At 49.3% G+C, this 17,889-nt stretch overlaps 1 protein-coding gene across 6 annotated transcripts in view; it reads right to left on the minus strand.

Annotated features, from left to right (window-relative positions):
• Positions 1-17,889, minus strand: part of Cfap99 (cilia and flagella associated protein 99) — a 45,362-nt gene that overhangs the window by 4,244 nt on the left and 23,229 nt on the right. For 5 of the 6 annotated variants that reach the window (XR_007110578.1, XM_047567243.1, XM_047567240.1 and 2 more), the window contains 6 exons: positions 17,384-17,449; positions 17,062-17,150; positions 9,449-9,653; positions 2,130-2,271; positions 1,733-1,884; positions 952-1,157 (listed from right to left, as the gene is read on the minus strand). Coding sequence is in view for 5 of the 6 variants with exons in the window: in XM_047567243.1 (XP_047423199.1) it covers positions 952-1,157; positions 1,733-1,884; positions 2,130-2,271; positions 9,449-9,653; positions 17,062-17,150; positions 17,384-17,449 (860 nt within the window). In the remaining variant the exon portion in view is untranslated. The remainder of the gene's footprint in view (positions 1-951; positions 1,158-1,732; positions 1,885-2,129; positions 2,272-9,448; positions 9,654-17,061; positions 17,151-17,383; positions 17,450-17,889) is intronic. The other variant, XM_047567241.1, reaches the window with a different exon arrangement.

Genomic DNA, 17,889 nt, shown 5'->3' on the forward strand with positions numbered 1-17,889 from the left:
GGGGGCAGCTGTGCCTCCCTGGGGGACCAAGCCAAGATTCAAAGGCTAGCATGACCCTGGTTGGGGTGGGGGGGATACCTACCTGTGTCTGACTGGGTTGCTATGGGTCAGCCCTGTGTGGCTGGAAAAAGTTACCATAGTGTCCCCAGAAGAAAAAAGAAAAAAGATGTGGGTGTGGGTGTGCACATGCATATGCTGTGTGTGACCCAAACCGTGGTGTAAAAAAAAAAAAAATTATAGCAAACAATCTTTAAAGGTTTTAGCAGTCGGGATGCCTGGAAAAATGTGAATACAGAAAGAACATATAAAGGGCTTTTTTGTTACCTTTCCTGGTTGTGTCAGTGCTGTGGTTATATAGGACAGTCTTTCTCTAGAAGATGCATGCTACATTGCTCACTGGTTAGATGAAGCATATATGGCAAAGGGTTGTGCTCATGGCATAGGTGCAAAGTGGTGGTATCTAGATCATGGGCATGGAAGCCTGACATCACCACATGATCCCCCCCGTTGCTTTTCTTTTATTATTATTTTTTTTATTCTGTAGTTGTAGAGGGGGAAATTCCTTCTTTTTTTATTTTTTATTTTATTTTATTTTATCGGGTGCTGGGGATCGAACCCAGGGCCTTGTGCTTACAAGGCAATCACTCTATCGACTGAGCTATCTCCCCAGCCCCTCTTCATTTATTTTTATGTGATGCCAAGGATCAAATACAGTGCCTCACACATGCCAGGCAAGCTCTCTACCACTGAGCTACAGTCCCAGTCCTCACCACCATTGCTGTAGACCTGAAAATCATCTACTAAACTAGGAGGTGTGGGGGGTCTACCACAAGGGATCTGCCTGGCAGGAGTGAGGGCTGCTGCAAGCAGACCCACTCTGGAGGGTACCTGCTGGCTTGCTGCTCCTTGCCCACCTGGAGGCACCGCCCTCTCTGGGCTTCAGGTACCCACCTCATGGCTGCAGTTCTCCCCATGGCCTTGCGGCACAGTGAGAGCCGCTCCACCGTGTTGAGTAGCTCCTGGCTCTTGGCACGCTTGCCCTGGATGATTTGATCTCTCTTCTCCTCCTCCTCACGCTGCTGGGTCTCTCTGAGCAGGGCCAGTCGCTCTCGCAGCTCCACAACAGACATTTCCCCCTCCACACCATACCCGGGGATCTGCCAGATGGCAGGGAAGGCACCGAGCTGGCAACTATGCAGCCTGCCCCCTGCCCAGGCCTGCCTGCCTTCTGTGTCCATTCTGCCTATGTAACACGCCCCGGTCCAGCTTCTCCAGCTGGAGCCCACTCCGCAGCCCATACCTGGTGTGGGTCCAGCTGGACATTCTAGCAGGTGCCCCTTTACTCCCAGGGGCCAGGTCCCAAAGCCAGCTCCCATGGTACCCCCAGTTCTGCTTCTCACCCCATGAGCTTAGCTACTCTGCTTTCTCACGCCCGTTTCCAAGAGAACTTCCTCCTGCTCCATCCAGTCCGGACCTCTGCACAGCCTGTTCTCCCTGCATTGCCCTTCCCACCTGCCCCAGAGGTTACAAAGGTCCAGTCTGGTGTCTGTCTTACCAGCAGTCCCAGGCCTGCAGCACCCTGAGTACTACAGAGTCCACTGCTGGTGGTGACACCCACCCCTGGCCAGATGAATTTGGGGTGGGGCAAGACCTGATTTGGTGCGGTTCTGGACCTGCTGGTACCAGCATGGAGGCTCCCTCAGGGTGTGAGTTCTGGGGGCTGTGTCCTCACCTGGGTCAGGTCTACCAGCTTGCCCTTGCGTGTGGGCTGTGTCTCCAGTGCACGCAGCTGCGAGATGAGTTCACAGCGACGCCTCTGCTCCTCCCTGGCTGCTTCTGCATTGCGCTGCAACATCTCCCGGCTCTCCTCCATTACCTCCTGAACTTGGGGACCAAGCAGGGTGCTGAGGGGGCCCAAGAGTGGCCTGGCAGGCACCGAGCAGAGTCTACCTCCTCCTCGGATTCCATATTAAGTTCCTAACCAAGTGAGGCCTCCTGGGAGGGCCTGCCCAATTCTGACCCACCCTCAGGGGGATCACAGCAGCTCACTCAGCAGGATGCTAAACCAGGACCCACGCAGGGAAGAGTGGAGCTGGGCAGGCCTCCAGGAACCTGGCTCCTCACCATACCTATCTGCCGTCGGCCTTTCACGAGCTTCATCTGAGCCACCTTGACATTCTTCTGTGCCTCTGTCACCTGCTCCACCAGCTCCTTCATGGACCTGGCCTCCTTGAGCCGCCTCTGGGCACACTGCAGCATCAACTCGGCTGTCTGCTCAGAGGACTCAGCACTGTCAGAGCCAGCCCAGGTTCCCCTCCCGTCCTGACCCAGACCTGCCATGACAACCTGGGCTGGCAGCTTCTGATGGTCCCTTGAGGATGGGCCTGTGGGAGAAGTTCCTCCTCCTCAGTGTGATCCTGAGGCTGAATCTGTTAAGCCACCCAGTCTGAGGTACTCTATCATGGTCCCCTGGAGTCAGAGTGCCTATGGTAATGTAAATGTTCAGAATAGAGGGAACAGGTTGGGGAGGACATAGGAACCTTTGTACTATATTTGCAGCTTCTCTGTATGTCTCAGAGCTGTCCTAAAGTGAAAGGCTTATTTTTTTAAAAAAAATTACTTTACAGGGGCTAAGCCTTGGAGTTCAATTCCCTGGGACCAAAAAAGAAAAAGGAATTAGAAAATAATTATTGTGGGTGTTGAACCCAGCACCTTGCACATGCTAAGCACATGCTCCATTGCTAAGCTGCACCCTCAGCACCATTTCTGACATTTTGTAACAAGTTGGAGAAATGCTTATGTGGAGATAAGGAAAAAAGTGGCTTCTCTCAAGGAGTAGAGAGGGAACAAACAAAGTTGCCTGGTCCTCTGCTGTGGCCACCTGAGCTGAGTTCCGTGGCTCCCCAGCTTGGCCACACTGTCAGGGATGGGAGACCAAAGGCTGGAGGTCGCCCTGTGGTCCCTCCACAGCAAGGAGACAGCCAAGAGCTTTGTGTGAGAAGAAGAGGACTCCTGGCCAAGTGGTGCCTCTCACCTGTTGTAAAGGCACACAGAATTGGGAGGTGGTTCATGTCCATGGAGAAGACACCAACGTGGGGGCAAGACATACCAGATGTTAGGTTCTATCTCTATTCGCCTTGACCAGCTGTGTGACCTCGGGTAAATTCTGGGGTCTTCCTGGGCTTTAGTTTCTTTTTATTTAAATTTTTGTTTTTAAAATTCTGGGGTTTCAGTGTCTTTGCTGGGAAATCAGAGGCTGCGTCACCTCAGCTGCACAGGACACAGTGCCCAGAATGGGGCCAGGGCTCACTGCCCTCTCAGTGGCAGCACGGCATCAGCACGGTGCCAGAAGAGGAGGGAGCACATAGACCAGGAGCCACAGCGTGCAACCACCCAGCCAGGCCAGCAGCAAGTTTGGGGGCACCACAGCTGAGTGAGCAGTAGAGCCACAGCTGGCCGGGGTCAGGATGGATGCCTGGCTCCACTGAAGAAGGCCTGGGACCACCTCCTGCCTGGAGTTGCTCCGGGGCCAGCAGCCTGCCACGCATGCTCAGGCCCTGTCTGGAGGCCCTGCGGGTCGCGCAGACCTCATCCTGCTTCCGCAGAGTGCCACTGCACGGGGCAGCAGGTGGAGCACACCTGTGAGTTCAAGCCTCCGCAGCGGCAGAGCAAGCGGGGCTCGGATTCCCAGCACCGAAAAACAAAGCAAGACAGAGCAAAACCAGAACATGCTGGACAGGGTTTACGTGACCAGAGCCAAGTGGAAAAGCGCTGCCTGTGCCACCAAACTAAGTGGGCTAGTACTTTGGTAAGATTTGCGCCAACATCCCCAGGACACCTGGCACAGGAAAGGCTCTTCCCCAGGGCTGTGCTGTTGGCACTGGCTCAGGCACTCTTGTCTGTCCCGCTGCGATCGCGGGTTAAAGAGCTCGTATGGCTGATTATTCTCATTGTTCAGCAGTAAGCCCCAGGTCCTGTGCAGGTTCTCCGGTACCACCTCATGGCTGGGAGCAGGCTCACTGTGGTGGCAGAGGTGACTTGGCCTGTCCTACTTCAGGGGATGCCTGGGTGGAAGGGAGCCAGGCCACCTCTTCTTCCTGCTCAGCACCTTCTCCTCTGGAGTTGAGTTGTTCTCTCTGTCCTTGGGGGCAGCTTTGAGGAGAGGCCCTGGGAGAAGGCCCAGAATTGCCCACTGGTTCAGCTGTCACCTGGTGCTCCCTGAGGGGCTAAGGATGATATAAGCCATGTTGGGGTTTCCTGACCACAGTGTCCCTGCCCCAAAAGGCCTCTCATCAGACTGCACTTTCCTTGTTCTCAGCTTTGGCTTCCAGAATTCTCTGCTCTGATGGGCTGCACGCCCCTCCAGGTGGCCCTCGTAAGGCAACTTTAGGAGGTTCTTCCAGGCCCTTCTCTGGTCTGGGCAAGGAGATTGTGTGGCTGCCGCTCCAGTGCAGCCCTCCTCCCCTGCTCCTCCTCTTAGCTCCCATGCAGGTCTCTCCCTATGCTGGTCTCTGTTGTCTTCAAATTCCAGGGAATGCCACGTGGATTAACCCAGGAGTGCAAGGGTGAATTGACATGAAGAAATGATTGGGATGAGGATGTGAGGATACACAATTCTAAATGTGCATGCACCAAACAACAGAACTGCAAAATATGTGAAGCAAAAGAGCACTTGCCTAGAATGCATGAGGCCCTGGGTTCTATCCCCAGTACCAAAAAAAAAAAAAAAAAAAAAAAAAAAAAAAAAAAAATAGAAATAGAAAGAAATGATTAATACGATGCACCAGGGAGGGGGAAATCTGATCATCTCTACAGGGTGCTGATAAAGCTGTTCTTTTTTTTAACTATTGTTTTAGTTGTAGATGGACACAATAACCTTATTTATTTATTTTTATGTGGTGCTGAGGATCGAACCTAGTGCATCACATGTGCTAGGCAAGCGCTCCACCACTGAGCCATGACCACAGCCCAAAAAAGCTGTTCTTAAAACTCAACATTAGGGACTTCTGGGAAGATGGAGGGGCACTTTTACCTGTGCCTCATTAGAGACACCAGCACCCCTGGGTGCTGTCTCCACTATAAAACACAGGAAGACTCTGAAAGGGGAAAAGAAGCCAGACTGCTCAGGAGCCACAGGGCCTGAGACCTCACACGGTGTGGGTCCTCTGGGTCTTTTGCTTGTCCCAAGTAGCCCAGACTGGTGCCAGAGTAGCTGTCAACACAGTAATGCCAATGGGGACAAACTAAAGAAACTCACCCCAGTCTGTTGCTTTCTTGGCCAAAGGACCAGGAAAGGGGCAGCCTGAAAGGACAAGATGACTCTAGAACCTAACCTCCCCACTCCAGATGCACTGCACAGAATACAGTGTGGCCCACTGCGTCCCCACCAGCAAGGACTGAGTGGGAGCCTGGACCTGAGCTGAGGGGCACCAGGCACCAGGTGGCACCAGAGAAGCCTCACAGGGACCTGTGGCTCCATGGAACTTGGACTTCCACTCAGTCTTAGTGTTAAAAGAGCCTCTCCCCCACCACCTGGGGTGGCTAAAAGTGTTTTAGACAAAAAAAAAAGTGACTAAAAGAGAGATCTTGCAACATCAGGAAAGAAGAACATTGTGAAGAAATATAGGTGCATTTGAAGATTTCCTTCTTTCCTGTCCTCCCGATTATGGCTGTGGTTGAAGCAAAAGTCATTATGCTGGGGCTGAAGTTGTGGCTCAGTGGTGGAGCACTTGCCTCGCATGTGTGAGGCACTGGGTTCCATCCTCAGCACCACACATAAATAAATAAATTAAATAAAGGTATTGTGTCCATCTACAACTAAAAACATATTTAAAAAATCACAATGCTGTCTGATGTGACTCTAGGATACGCAGAGGAAATACTTTAGACAATTCTATAAAATAGGGAGGCAAGGGACATAAAGAGGGTAAGGTCTCTACACTTCGATCAAATGACACCGTGACTAGACTGTTAGTCACAAGCTGCTGTAGACTGGGTCTGGAGGGTCTCCAAGGCCAAGTGTTGAAGGGCAGTCCCCAGCCTATGGTGCCACTGGGAGGTTGTGGAGCCTTCAGGAGGCGAGCCCTGGTGGGAGGAAGTCAGGTCACTGGGTGTGTGCCCTCAAAGGGGGTAGTGGGGCCCCACACCATCCTCCCCTTCTCTCTTGTATTTCTCAGCCACCATGAGATGAGCAGCTTTGGTCCACCACCTCATGGCACTCCTGCCATGATGCACAGCCTTGCCACAAAAGTAATGGGGCCAACCAACCATGGACTGAAACCTCCCAAACTGTGAGGCAAATAAAACCTTTCCTCCTTTTAAGTTACCACAGGTATTTTGTTACAGTAACAGAAAGCTGATCAACACATGTATATATAATGCAACACCTTGAGAAACAATTTAAAAACTATAAAGAGATACATTATAGTTACATAAATATCATAACTAAATCAAAATGAAATTCTGAAAAAAAATTGCCACTGAAAGGCAACAAAAAGAAAACAGAAACAAACAAAAATAGAATAAACAAAACAAACAATGGCAGGCTTAAATGTAACAAAATAACTAATTGTACATAACTGGTGTGTATGTATCAATTAATAAAGAATAGTAGATTTAAAATCATGATCCAACCATATGCTATCTCCAAGAAACTTCACATACAATGATATAGACAGGTTGAAAGTAAAAAGGATGGAAGGCATATCATACAGACATTAACCAAAGAAAGTAGGACTTTAACATCAGATAAAGTAGACTTCAGAGCAAAGAAAATTGCTAGAGACAGAGAGGGTTATTACATGATAATAAATAAAAGGAAAATAGAAATTCTAAATGTGCATGCACCAAACAACAGAACTACAAAATACGTGAGGCAAGATCCAATGGAGCAGAAAGAAAAAAAGATAATTTCACAGTCACAACTGGAGATTCCAATACCTCTCCTCAACAACTGATAGAACAACTAGACAGAAAGTTAGCAGATGCACAGAAAAATTCACTATTGTTATGGTTTAGATATTATGTGTCCCCCAAAAGCTCATGTGTGAAACACTGCAAGAAATTTAGAGGTGAATTTGTTGGGTTATGAAAGTCTTAACCCAAACAGTGAATTAATCCCCCAATAGAGATTAACTGGGTGGTGACTGTAGGCTGGTTGGTGTGGCTGGAGGAGGCAATCATTGGGGTGTGCCTTTGGGGTGCATATACATTGTCCCTGAAGAGCAGAGCTCTCTCTCTGCATCCTGGTGTGCTGTCCAGAGTCACTTTCCTCCACTACACTTTTCTGCCATGATGTTCTCCTTCACTGTGCACTTCATTCCCTGAGGAATGACCATCTATGAACTGAGACCTCTGAAACTGTTAGCCCTAAAATAAACTTTTCATCCTATAATTGTTCTTGTCAGGTCTTTTAGTCTCAGCAGAAAAAAAGCTGACTAAAACAAGTATTAACCAGTAGGAGCTAATCAACATCCATAAAATATCCAATGACAGCAGATTATGTGTCCTTTTAAAGTTTTCTATGTAAAATATGGCAAAACAGACAACATTCTGCTATGCATGGTAGCACACGCCCATAATCCCAGCAACTGGGGAGGCTGAGGCAGGAGGATCACAAGATTTGAGGCCAGCCTCAGAAACTTAAGCAAAATTCTGTCTCAAAATAAAAATAAAAAGACTAGGAATGTAGCTCAGTGATTGAGTGCTCCTCAGTTCAATCCCTAGTATTGGGTGGCGGGCGGGGGGCGGGGGGATAAAAGAAAATCACTAATACAAAGACAACTGGAAAAAAAAGAGAGAGAGAGACAACAGGAAAATTTCCAAATGTTTGGAATCCATACAACACACACTTCACTTCTATATAATTCATGGATCAGAGAGGAAATCTCAAGTGACATGGAAAAAATATATCAAATTGAATGAACATAAAATAAAATATATCAAAATTAGCAGGAAACAGCTAAAGCAGTAAATCAAAGGTGACACGTAGCACCAAGTGCTTGCAATAGAAAGAGAAGTCTCAAATCAGTAACCTAATCTCCCATCCTGTGGGCCTAGAAAAAGAAGAGTAAAATAAACACGGTGAGCAAACAGAGGGAAGTAAAGGTCAGAAACCAATTTAAAACAGCAAAACAACAGAGAAAGTGAAGGAAGCAAAAATCTGACTCTGGAAAGATCAGTAAAATAGAAAACCCTCTAAGCAAGAATTACAGATCAAAAGCAAAAAGATACAAATTGGGAATACCAGGAACAAAACAAAAATCAGTACAGCTTCTACAGACGAGAAGGGATGATAACAGAATATCACAAACAACTTCTATATAGGCAGATCTGACTTTGTGAAAAGGACCAATTCCTCAAAATACACAAATTGTCACAGTTTACCTAATATGAAATAGATTGAATAGTCTTTAACTGTTAAGGAGATGGACTTTTTCATTTTAAAAACTTCCAAAAAAGCAATCTTAGGGGGGTTAATATCTATGGTAGAGTGCAGTCTCCTGGTTTTGATCTCCAGTACAAATAAATAAATTAAATTAAGGAAAGAAAAAATGAATCTTGACTTTTTTCTTTTTTTTTTTTTTTTTTGGTAAACCCAGGGCACTTAACCACTGAGCTACATCCCCAGCTCTTTTTTATATTTTATTTAGAGACAGGGTCTCACTAAGGTGCTTAGGGCTTCGCTAAGTTGCTGAGGCTGGCTTTGAACTCGTGATCCTCCTGCCTCAGTCTTCTGAGATCTGCTGGGATTACTGGTGTGTGCCGCTATGCTGGCTTAGAAAAAGCGAATCTTAAAATTGAACGCAAACAGATACAAATGAGTCTAACACAAGAAGTAATTTGAGTGATCTTGGAGAGTGTGCCCTCTGACTTCAGGGACTCAGTGGGAAACATCTGAGAAGAGACAGAGCTACAGGTTGGACCTGTGGGGCCAGTGGGTGCCCTCCTCGGGCATATCTGGGAGACACTGGGAATGCAGGTTGGAAGCCTCCACTCAGACTGTCTGCTCTCAGTGGAGGAAGAGCCAGGCTTCTAAAGCAGTAGGCTGGACATCCATAAGCCCCCACCCCCTGCAAAGCAAACATGCTGCATGCAAAGGTGTCCACCACTAAAAGGTTCTGCCCGAATCTCAGAGCTTCCCTTGCGGGCACCCAGGGATCTATGGATCAAATCACCCAGCTGGCGGGGGTGGGAGGCAGCATGGAGTGGAAGTGAGTGGCCTGACTCTCAGCCCTGTTGACATGAAACTCCCGAATCTTGCCTGCTGAGGAAGGTAGAGAGAAACCGTCATCACCCTATGGGTCTTAGAAAGAAATGACCTAGGAACAGCCTGAGGGCCAATGGCACTGGAACTGCCAGGCTGCAGCAAGCCACAGCATGGGCCTTCGGCTCTCTGCCCACCATGGCCTGGCCCCGAGATCCCAGCTGCACGTATATGGCACATCACCTCCTCCTTCTTCCGGTCTGCCTTCTGCTTGTTCTCCTGCGCGAGGGTCTGCCGGGCCAGGATGGCCTCCTCGTGGCTGAGCTTCCCCTGCAGCCGCCGGCACTCGCCTGCAGCCAGCTGCTCCTCCCGGTCCTTTGCTTGCATCTTCTTCTGCCACTCAAGGAACTCAGAGAAGTCCCCAGCCCCATCCACAAGCTTATCAACCCTGGGGAAAGAGGGACCGGAGCACAGGTTAGGAGTCCCTCCTTGATCAAGTCCACCGGTAGGCCACAGGTTCCCTGGAAGGCAGTGGTCCTCACAGGCCTGGGCTGCTACTTACTCCACACCCAGCCACATCACAAGCCTACCCAGCATGTGCCACTCACCAGCTGCATCACCCCATCCCACCCTTCATCCACTTGTTTGCTATTATGGTTTGAATCATTAATGTCCCCCCAAAAGCTCATGTGTTAAGCAATGCAGGAATGTTCAGTTGTGAAATCATTCAATTATGAGAATTTTAACCTCATGCATGGATTAATCCATTTGATGGGTTAATAATTTGAATGGATTACTGAGTGGTAAATGTAGTCAGCTTGGGCTTGGCCAGAGGAACAAGGTCACAGGGGGCATGGCCTGGACTATATCTGTCCACGGCTCCTTCCTTCCTACCCACCCTCCACCTCTCTGCTTCCTGGCTGCCATGAGATGAGCAGCTTTCCTCAACCATGCCCTTCCACCATGATGTTCTGCCTCACCTTGGGCCCACAGCATTGGAGTTGGTCAACTACGGACTGAATCTTTGAAATTTTGAGCCCAAAATAAAATTTTCTTTCTCTAAATTGTTCTTATTAGGTCTTTTGGTCACAGTGACAAAAAAGCTGACTAACACATCTACCTACCCTTGCTCTGTGCTCCTGTCTGTCCATCCACCAACTCTGTGTTCAGTGTCCTTATCTACCTGTCTGTCCATCTACTCATTCATCTGGTCATCCACTAAAGCTCTCGCCTGCAGCCCAACTCGTAAACACAGAAGGACACAACCTCATAGCATGGGGAAAGTACAGGGGTTTGCAACTCTGCGGAGGGGGCTCCGGGAGGGGCCCAGGGAGGTGACCTGAAGGGAGGTTTGGGGTGTGCCAGGTGTTTGTCAGTCTCCTCCTACCCTGGCCCATCTCTCACTGAGCCAGGATCACCTTTGTAAACTGCTGTGAGCCTGACACAGTTGTGTTTGCCACTCCCACTTTTCCAGGCCCACAGATGGCTTGTGACTCCAGGAATAATGTGAAATATATATCATCCCTGTTTCTTGCCATAGAACTCCTAAAGTCCTTGGAATTTTCAAAGCATTAAGTGTCTTTTTCTATGCCAGTTGGGTCCACTGAGAGCTGGCCTAGGTAGCTTCAGGATGGAGTTGACTGTCATTAAAAGACTAAGGCAAGTTCAAAGGGTTGGGACTTTGAGTCCCACCCCCAACTGTCCACAAGGGGAGAGAAACTGAAGGTAGAGTTGATCACCAATGGCCAGTGACTTACACCATCATGCCTATGTAATGCAGCTCCTAGAAAAGACCCTGAGGATGGGGTTCAGGTGAGCTTCTGGATAGCTCAACAAAGGAGGATCTCAGAGGGGGTGCGCCTGGATGGGGTATGCAGGCTTTGCACCCTTTCCAATACCTTGACCTATGCATGTCTCCGTCTATGTCCTTTGTTAACACCCTTTGTAATGAACGGCAAGCACAAGCAAATGTGCCTGAGTTCTGTTTGCTAGGGTCAGTCTAGCAAAAACCTGAAGAGGGGAGGTGAATAGCACAGGTCAGACTCCAGGGGATCTGGAGGGGAGACAGAACCCTTGACCTCTGGGACCACTCTGCTACAGGTGGACAGAGTCAGGTGCCCCTGCTGTGGCACCGCTTGCTGGCTAGTGGGGAGAGATCCTCATATACCTGGTCAGAGGAGTGTTACTAAGAGAGAATAAAGGAGAAACAGAACTGGGGGTTTGGTTTTTCCCTCATTATTTTTAGATGGGTGTTAGAAATGGGATTTTCCAGAGCGACCACAGTTCAGAAAAATGTGTTGTTTGGGCAGAAAGATAAAAGTTGGGGAATGAAGAATCTTTGATTCCCGGTATAGAACACAGCCATGCTGTAATCAGTTGCTAAAGATGGATTTAGAGTTGGAACTAGCTCTGGGAAATTGGATCCAGCTCCCAGGGAGTGGGTTCACCAGATACATAAGGAAATAAAAACTAATAAGAAAAAACAAAATAGTCTATCCCTTCTTCATCATTATCTGTAATAGCTAAAATGAAATTAAAGGAGTGCTGGGTTGGACCCTGATGCCAAAGAAAACTCAGCTTCCGGTTGGTGGAGCTTTGTCTACTAGCCTCAAAGCCTACCCCTGAGGGACAACATACCTCTAAAACCTGGGGTCACCAAGAAGGTACTGATGTGGGGGAAGGGCAAAGTCAAGACTACTGAGACCAGAGGGTATGGTGTAAAGGGATTGCTTCATCTTGCACAAGGGTGTCATCAGCTTCCTGAGGAGCCTTTACCACACTGAATCCCAGAGGGACTCATTTAGGGACAGTGCCTTTGGTTTTGAAGGTCAGGGACGCACACGTTTGGGTTGGTGCGGAGCCCATGGCTTACTGTGGAGCACTCACAGGTGGCTGCATGTGATGCAGACACACGGGGTGGAGGGGGGGGTCATCGTGAGTACAACAGCCAGTGGCGCACAGTAGGAGCCACTGCCAGGTCTGTTCACCCTGACAGGAGGACTCCCCGACTTCCCATGAGCTGAGTTCTCTAAAAAGCAGCATCTATGTTAAAGATCTTGGGCTGGGGTTGTAGCGCAGTGATAGAGTGCTTGTCTAGCATAAGTGATGCACTGGGTCCAATCCTCAGCACTGCATACAAATACGAAATGAAATGAAATAAATCCTACAGCTTGGCACAGTGATACAGGCCTGTAATCCCAGTGGGACAGAAGGATGAGGCAGGAGGGTCCTAGTTCAAGGTTAGTCTCAGTAACGTGGCCAGATCCTGTCTCCAAATTAAAAAAGGACTGGATTCAGTGGTAGAGTGCTTGCCTAGCATGTGTGAGACACTGGGTTCAATTCTCAGCACCACATGTAAATAAATAAATTTAAAAAATAAAGATCCATTGACAACTAAAAATATATTTAAAAAAATAAAAAAGGACTGGGGATATAGTAAAGCACCCTGGGGTTGGATACCTAGTACCCCACTCTTGGGCTATCTTTTTAGTTTTAAATATTTTTAGTTGTAGATGGACATAATACCTTTATTTTATTTATTTATTTTTCTGCGGTGCTGAGGATCAAACCCAGTGCCTCACACGTGCTAGGGAAGTGCTCTATCGCTGAGCCACAACCCCAGCCCCCTTTTTTAGGTAGACAGTTTAGCTAGGAGCAGGTGGGTAGGGAGGATAAGGAACTGCAAGAGCTTACAGAAAGGACCCCAGACATGTGCACCCAAGAGTCCACGGGTCACAGGACTCTGGTAATAAAAAAACTTCACCAAGCAGACAAGTATCTGGAAAATGGGAACCAGTATGCCAACCAGCCCCAGCCACTCTTAATTATAACCCTTAAGGGAACTATTGTTTCAAGACCAAGTCATGGGCTGGGGAGATAGCTCAGTCGGTAGAGTGCTTACCTTCCAAACACAAGGCCCTGGGTTCGATCCCCAGCACCCAAAAAAAAAAAAAAAAAAGACCAAGTTACACCTCTCACTTGTGACCAGTCCTCAGACCCTCCCCTGTTTCTTTCTTATTATTTTTATATACAGGTGGACACAATACCTTTATTTTGTTTTTATGTGGTGCTGAGGATCGAACCCAGGGCCTCACGTGTGTTAGGTGAATGCTCTACCACTGAGCCACAACCCCAGCCCAGACCCTTCCCTTTTAATCGGGTCATCAGGACACTCACAAAGAAAAGTTGCTTGAGGCTAAACAAAGGGGTAACAAACCGCCTAGGGGAATGCAAAATTAAAGCAGAGGGACTCAAATCCTTAAAAACCCTGGCTCTGCAAAAGCCAGTCCTTCCCAGACAACGCCTTCAGTGCCTGAAGGTCTGTACTCTCACTTTTTTTTTTTTTTTTTTTTTATACCAGGGATTGGACCCAGGGGTACTTAACCATTGAGTCACATCCTCAGCCCTTTTATTTTTTAGTTTGAGGCATGGTCTTACCAAGTTGCTAAGGCTGGCTTTGAACTTGGGATCCTCCTGCCTCAGTCTCCCTAGCCGCTGGGATTATGGGTGTGCAAAACATGCTGTACTCTCACTCTTTCTAATAAGCTCCTGCTGTTACTCTGAGACTCATTTGAAATTCTTCCTGAGATCACAGGAACTGATGGCTGCAGGGTGAGGGCGGGGCCCTCCCCTTGGCTCTGCAGGCAGGGTGCCTCTGCTGTGCCATCCCTGGCCGTTCACCTTCCCTTCTGAATCTGGTTGAAGAGACCTCCCAAGAAGAGGTATCACTAAGTGTAGTGGACCTCTAGCCTCCACCAGCCTAAAGCTAGGAACACCTTAGGATAACACTGCAGTCCTGCAGGATAGACCTCCTTGTCTTGCTGTGGCCCAGCTACCTGATGCTCCCAGCCATGTAACTGGTGAAAATATTGATTATTGACTTGTTTGCTCTGTTTGTTTCCTCTCCCACGGGGGAGTTTGTCATTCTGAGGAACCTGAATCCATATCCCTGGGACTTCATAACTCTCATTTATTTCTCTTAAAGCAGAGTTATTTTGTGTACACCCCCTATTGCTGGAACACCCCAGATGAAATAGCTTTGTAGACAAGGTGGAGGCCTGGCTTTAGGATGACAAAGATTTTTACCGGCCAAATGTGCCCATTGCCTAGGTTGCAGTAAGTGTGGTAAGTGCAGTGGCCAGGGGCTTCTTCTCCAGGGGCTCTTTCTGCTGCAAAGTTCCATGCTAATGAACTTGGGGTGATTAACAAGAGAATGTGGAAAGACTGGGGTGTGGTGGGAGGACTTCTCCCAGTAAGGCAGAGCATTTCCCCTGTTAAGGGCTGGGGATGTGGCTCAGTGGTAGAGCGCTTGCCAAGCACCTGTGAGGTGGGATCCTCAGCATCACATAAAAATAAATAAGTAAATAAAATAAAGGTATTGTGTCCATCTACAACTAAAAAACAAATTAAAAAATTCACCTTTAAAAAAAGAAGTAAAGTGAAAAGAAAACATCCACAGGGCTGAAACTGAGAAAAATAGAAAAAGGAGAGTCACTGGAACTCACTCCAGCGGAATGGAATTGTTTAGGTGGTTATCGAGAAATGAGATGAATATAATGGAAAATGATGCGTAAAATCAGGCCCTTGGTACAGCACTGTGGAAGGCTGGTGGAACAAAGAGAGCCCTTGCTTGGCCCCCAATATTAAGGGCTCCAAATAGGAGTGTTAAACAATTAAATTTGGAGAAGTTAAAAGAGGTCAGAAGGCCAAGATTATAACAAGAAATCTGATTTGTAATCTGCCGGGACAATAGACAGACATGTCAAGATTGACAAAAAAGACCTTTAGCACCCGAGAGGGCGAAGTAGTCTGGGGAGGAGAAGAGAAGTTACGGGACTCATAAAACTGCAGGGGCTGACAGAATCTAACAGTTGAATGTTTTCTGTGGTGAGCAGGCTGTGCACTGCTCTGAGTGATTATGGGATGAAAATGAGTTCTCAGGCTGTGCCTGCCCTGAGTGACTCCGTGGTGTATAGGATGGCAGTTCTCAGGCTGTCCCTGTCCTGAGCGACGCCACGGTGTGTGGGACAGCAGTTCTTAGACTGCGCCTGCCCTGAGTTACCCCATTTTGTAAAGCAGTGGTTTGCAATGAGTACAAGGTGGACGACTCCTCAGTAAACAACCACCCGCTCCCGGGCACCACCGTAAGGCACAAATTGATAAAAAGCACTTATTCATGCCAACTTATCTGGGTGACACTGGAGAAATGCTGTCTCGGGTGGGCAGCACCCAAGAAGTGTTCCACATTGAAATGGAGATGGTTTATACAGGGTCATGCCCCCTGGTGGCCCCCAGGGAATAGGAGAGGTTGCTGGTAAATGGGGCCTCTTTCCCCCAGGGTTGACTGGACTAGGCAAGGGACTACTGAGTTCCATGGTGCCCATGGATAGCTCTCAGCTGACTGAGCAAGAGCTACCTGGTGTGTGGGTGGCAGTTCCAAGGGGAAGGACAGCATCTGGTGTGGAAGGACATGGCTCTGATTGGAGAATGGGGGAGGGATCTGCCTGGTGGGCTGAATCACAACTGAAGAACTAGACAGGACAAGAGACTCCTGTTTAGGTCTTGGCTGGCTCATGGGCAGTGGCCCAAGGCCTGGCCACAGTCAGGCAGAAGGGCAACAGGACCTATCAAAGGGATGCCCCGGCACAGCATGGTGGAAATCTGGGGAGCTCGTTAGTGGGACATGAGACATCAGAAGAGCCACCTTCCAGGACTGCACAGTGACTGAATGACAGCAAACTCCTGCACGCTCAGCTCAGGTGGCCACCCGGGTCCACGAAATGAGAGGACGTGGGGAGCTGCAGAAGAGCAGAAGAGGCTGTCTAGCAGTCAGTCAGACACATAGTGCTCCAAGAGTCAAGGGTCACCACAGGCCACAGTCTACCACCCATCATCCACTAAAAATATGGTATGCAGAAAGGACAGAGAAACACCGAGGCCTGGAGACCCAACTTGCTATTCCTTAAAATTGGCAGCATTTTTTCCTTTCTCCCTCCTCTCAACTTTTCTCAACAATCTTATTGCAAAGACCAAGATGGCCATAAGACCAGAAGCACCATAAAAGTCAGATACTGGTATCTCTATGTAAACTAAACAACTAGGGATCCATGTCTTTCACAAGGAAGAATTCTTTAAACACACTCATGATGAATGAGCGATACCAGACCCTAGCCCATCACAGCAACCTGATAAAAAGCTGGCCCTTTCCTTTGTTCCGGGCAGCCTGATGTCCTGCTCTCAATTCAAGCTCTGCCTGTGTTCATATTCCTTGTCTGGGTTTCCTTTCTACTGTCACTGGGGTCATCAAAACTCACAAGAACAGATTTGTCTGCCAACAAGAGAGGCAGAGACTGCTGGTGGCCGTGAGTCCTAGGTGGGCAGGGGCCTGCATGTAGCTGGCTGGAGAGCCAAACCCAGGCAGGAAGGGACACTGTGCTTACAGTCAGCGTGAGTGGGCCCCAAGGAGTGTCCCGCTGGGTTTTCTTCTGTACAGGTGGGTCTGGGATGCGGAGGGGCAGGATGCTGGGTGATGGTGCCATGGTAAGAGTACCACAGTGGTTTCTTCACCACAAAACTCCTGGCTTTTCTCCCCTTACCTGGCACAGAGATCACCCAGGCTGCAGCTGGGTAGTGTCAGAGCAGAACTGAATTGGAGGACACCCGCTGTGTCCACTGTGGCAGCCTTGCTTACTTGGTGAGTGCCAGTGTCGCGGTGAGAGTACAGGGGAGACCGAGTTTGCTCCCCCACAGCTTCACCCTTCTTGCTGGACTGCCCAGCCACCAGGCTTCTCCTCTGGCCTCTGCTCTCAAGGCAGGCAATGGCCAGAGGGAAGCCGCAGTCCCCACCACCCCCTCACCTCTGCAGCTCTTTTTCCACCTGCCGCTGGTACAAGGCCCCTTCTCGCAGGATGGCAGCAGTGTTCAGCTTGACAGGGATGTGGTCAGGCTGCAGGACAGGGAGGGGCAGGCTGGAGGCACTCAGGACAGCCGGTGCCCTCCCCCCTGCCCTGCCCATTTACCCTCACCCAGGTACTTCCCTCTGCCTCAGGGCAGGGCTATCGTCAGTGCCCGTGGGATCCCCAGTTCCCACCATCAGAGCTTCTGGGAGCAGAACAGGTATTGGGAGGGAGATGTTGTGGGGGATGCCAGGGAGGTCTAACTGGGCTGGAGTGCCCTCACCCTGTAGAAGGTCAGCCTTGGGGTCTTTCGGATGCGGGCTGGGGGTCCTTGCTTCTTCTTGCAGTCCTGCAGAAGTCAGGCAGAGTCATGGCCTGGTACCTGTGCTCACTAAGTGCCCCTAGACCACCTGGGTGGATGCTAGCCCAGCATGCCTGGAAAGCTCGGCCCACTCTCCTCTGTCTCAGCTGCCCATCCATGAGTTCCCACCCTGGAAGCCAAGTCAGCATCTGCCTTCCACTGTCCTCCTAGGTCTCCTGAGGCATTGGACTGCCCAGGTGGGGGCAAGAAAGATGCAGGGTCTGCTGGGCCTGGGGACAGTGGTCCCCAGATGGGGCAACTGGACCTCAGAGATCAATGTCCTCCTCTTCAGCTAACCCAGGGGTGGGGTCTCGCTGGCCCCATGCTCCTTCCTAGGAGCGCCTGAGTCTCTGTCCCCTGCCCCATCTAGTGCTGTCCTGCTTACCCAGCTGGAGGGGCCCCTAAGCCCCAGTGAGGGGTAGAAGATC

This window comes from Sciurus carolinensis, chromosome 10, assembly GCF_902686445.1.
Source record: "Sciurus carolinensis chromosome 10, mSciCar1.2, whole genome shotgun sequence".
Lineage (NCBI taxonomy): Eukaryota > Metazoa > Chordata > Mammalia > Rodentia > Sciuridae > Sciurus > Sciurus carolinensis.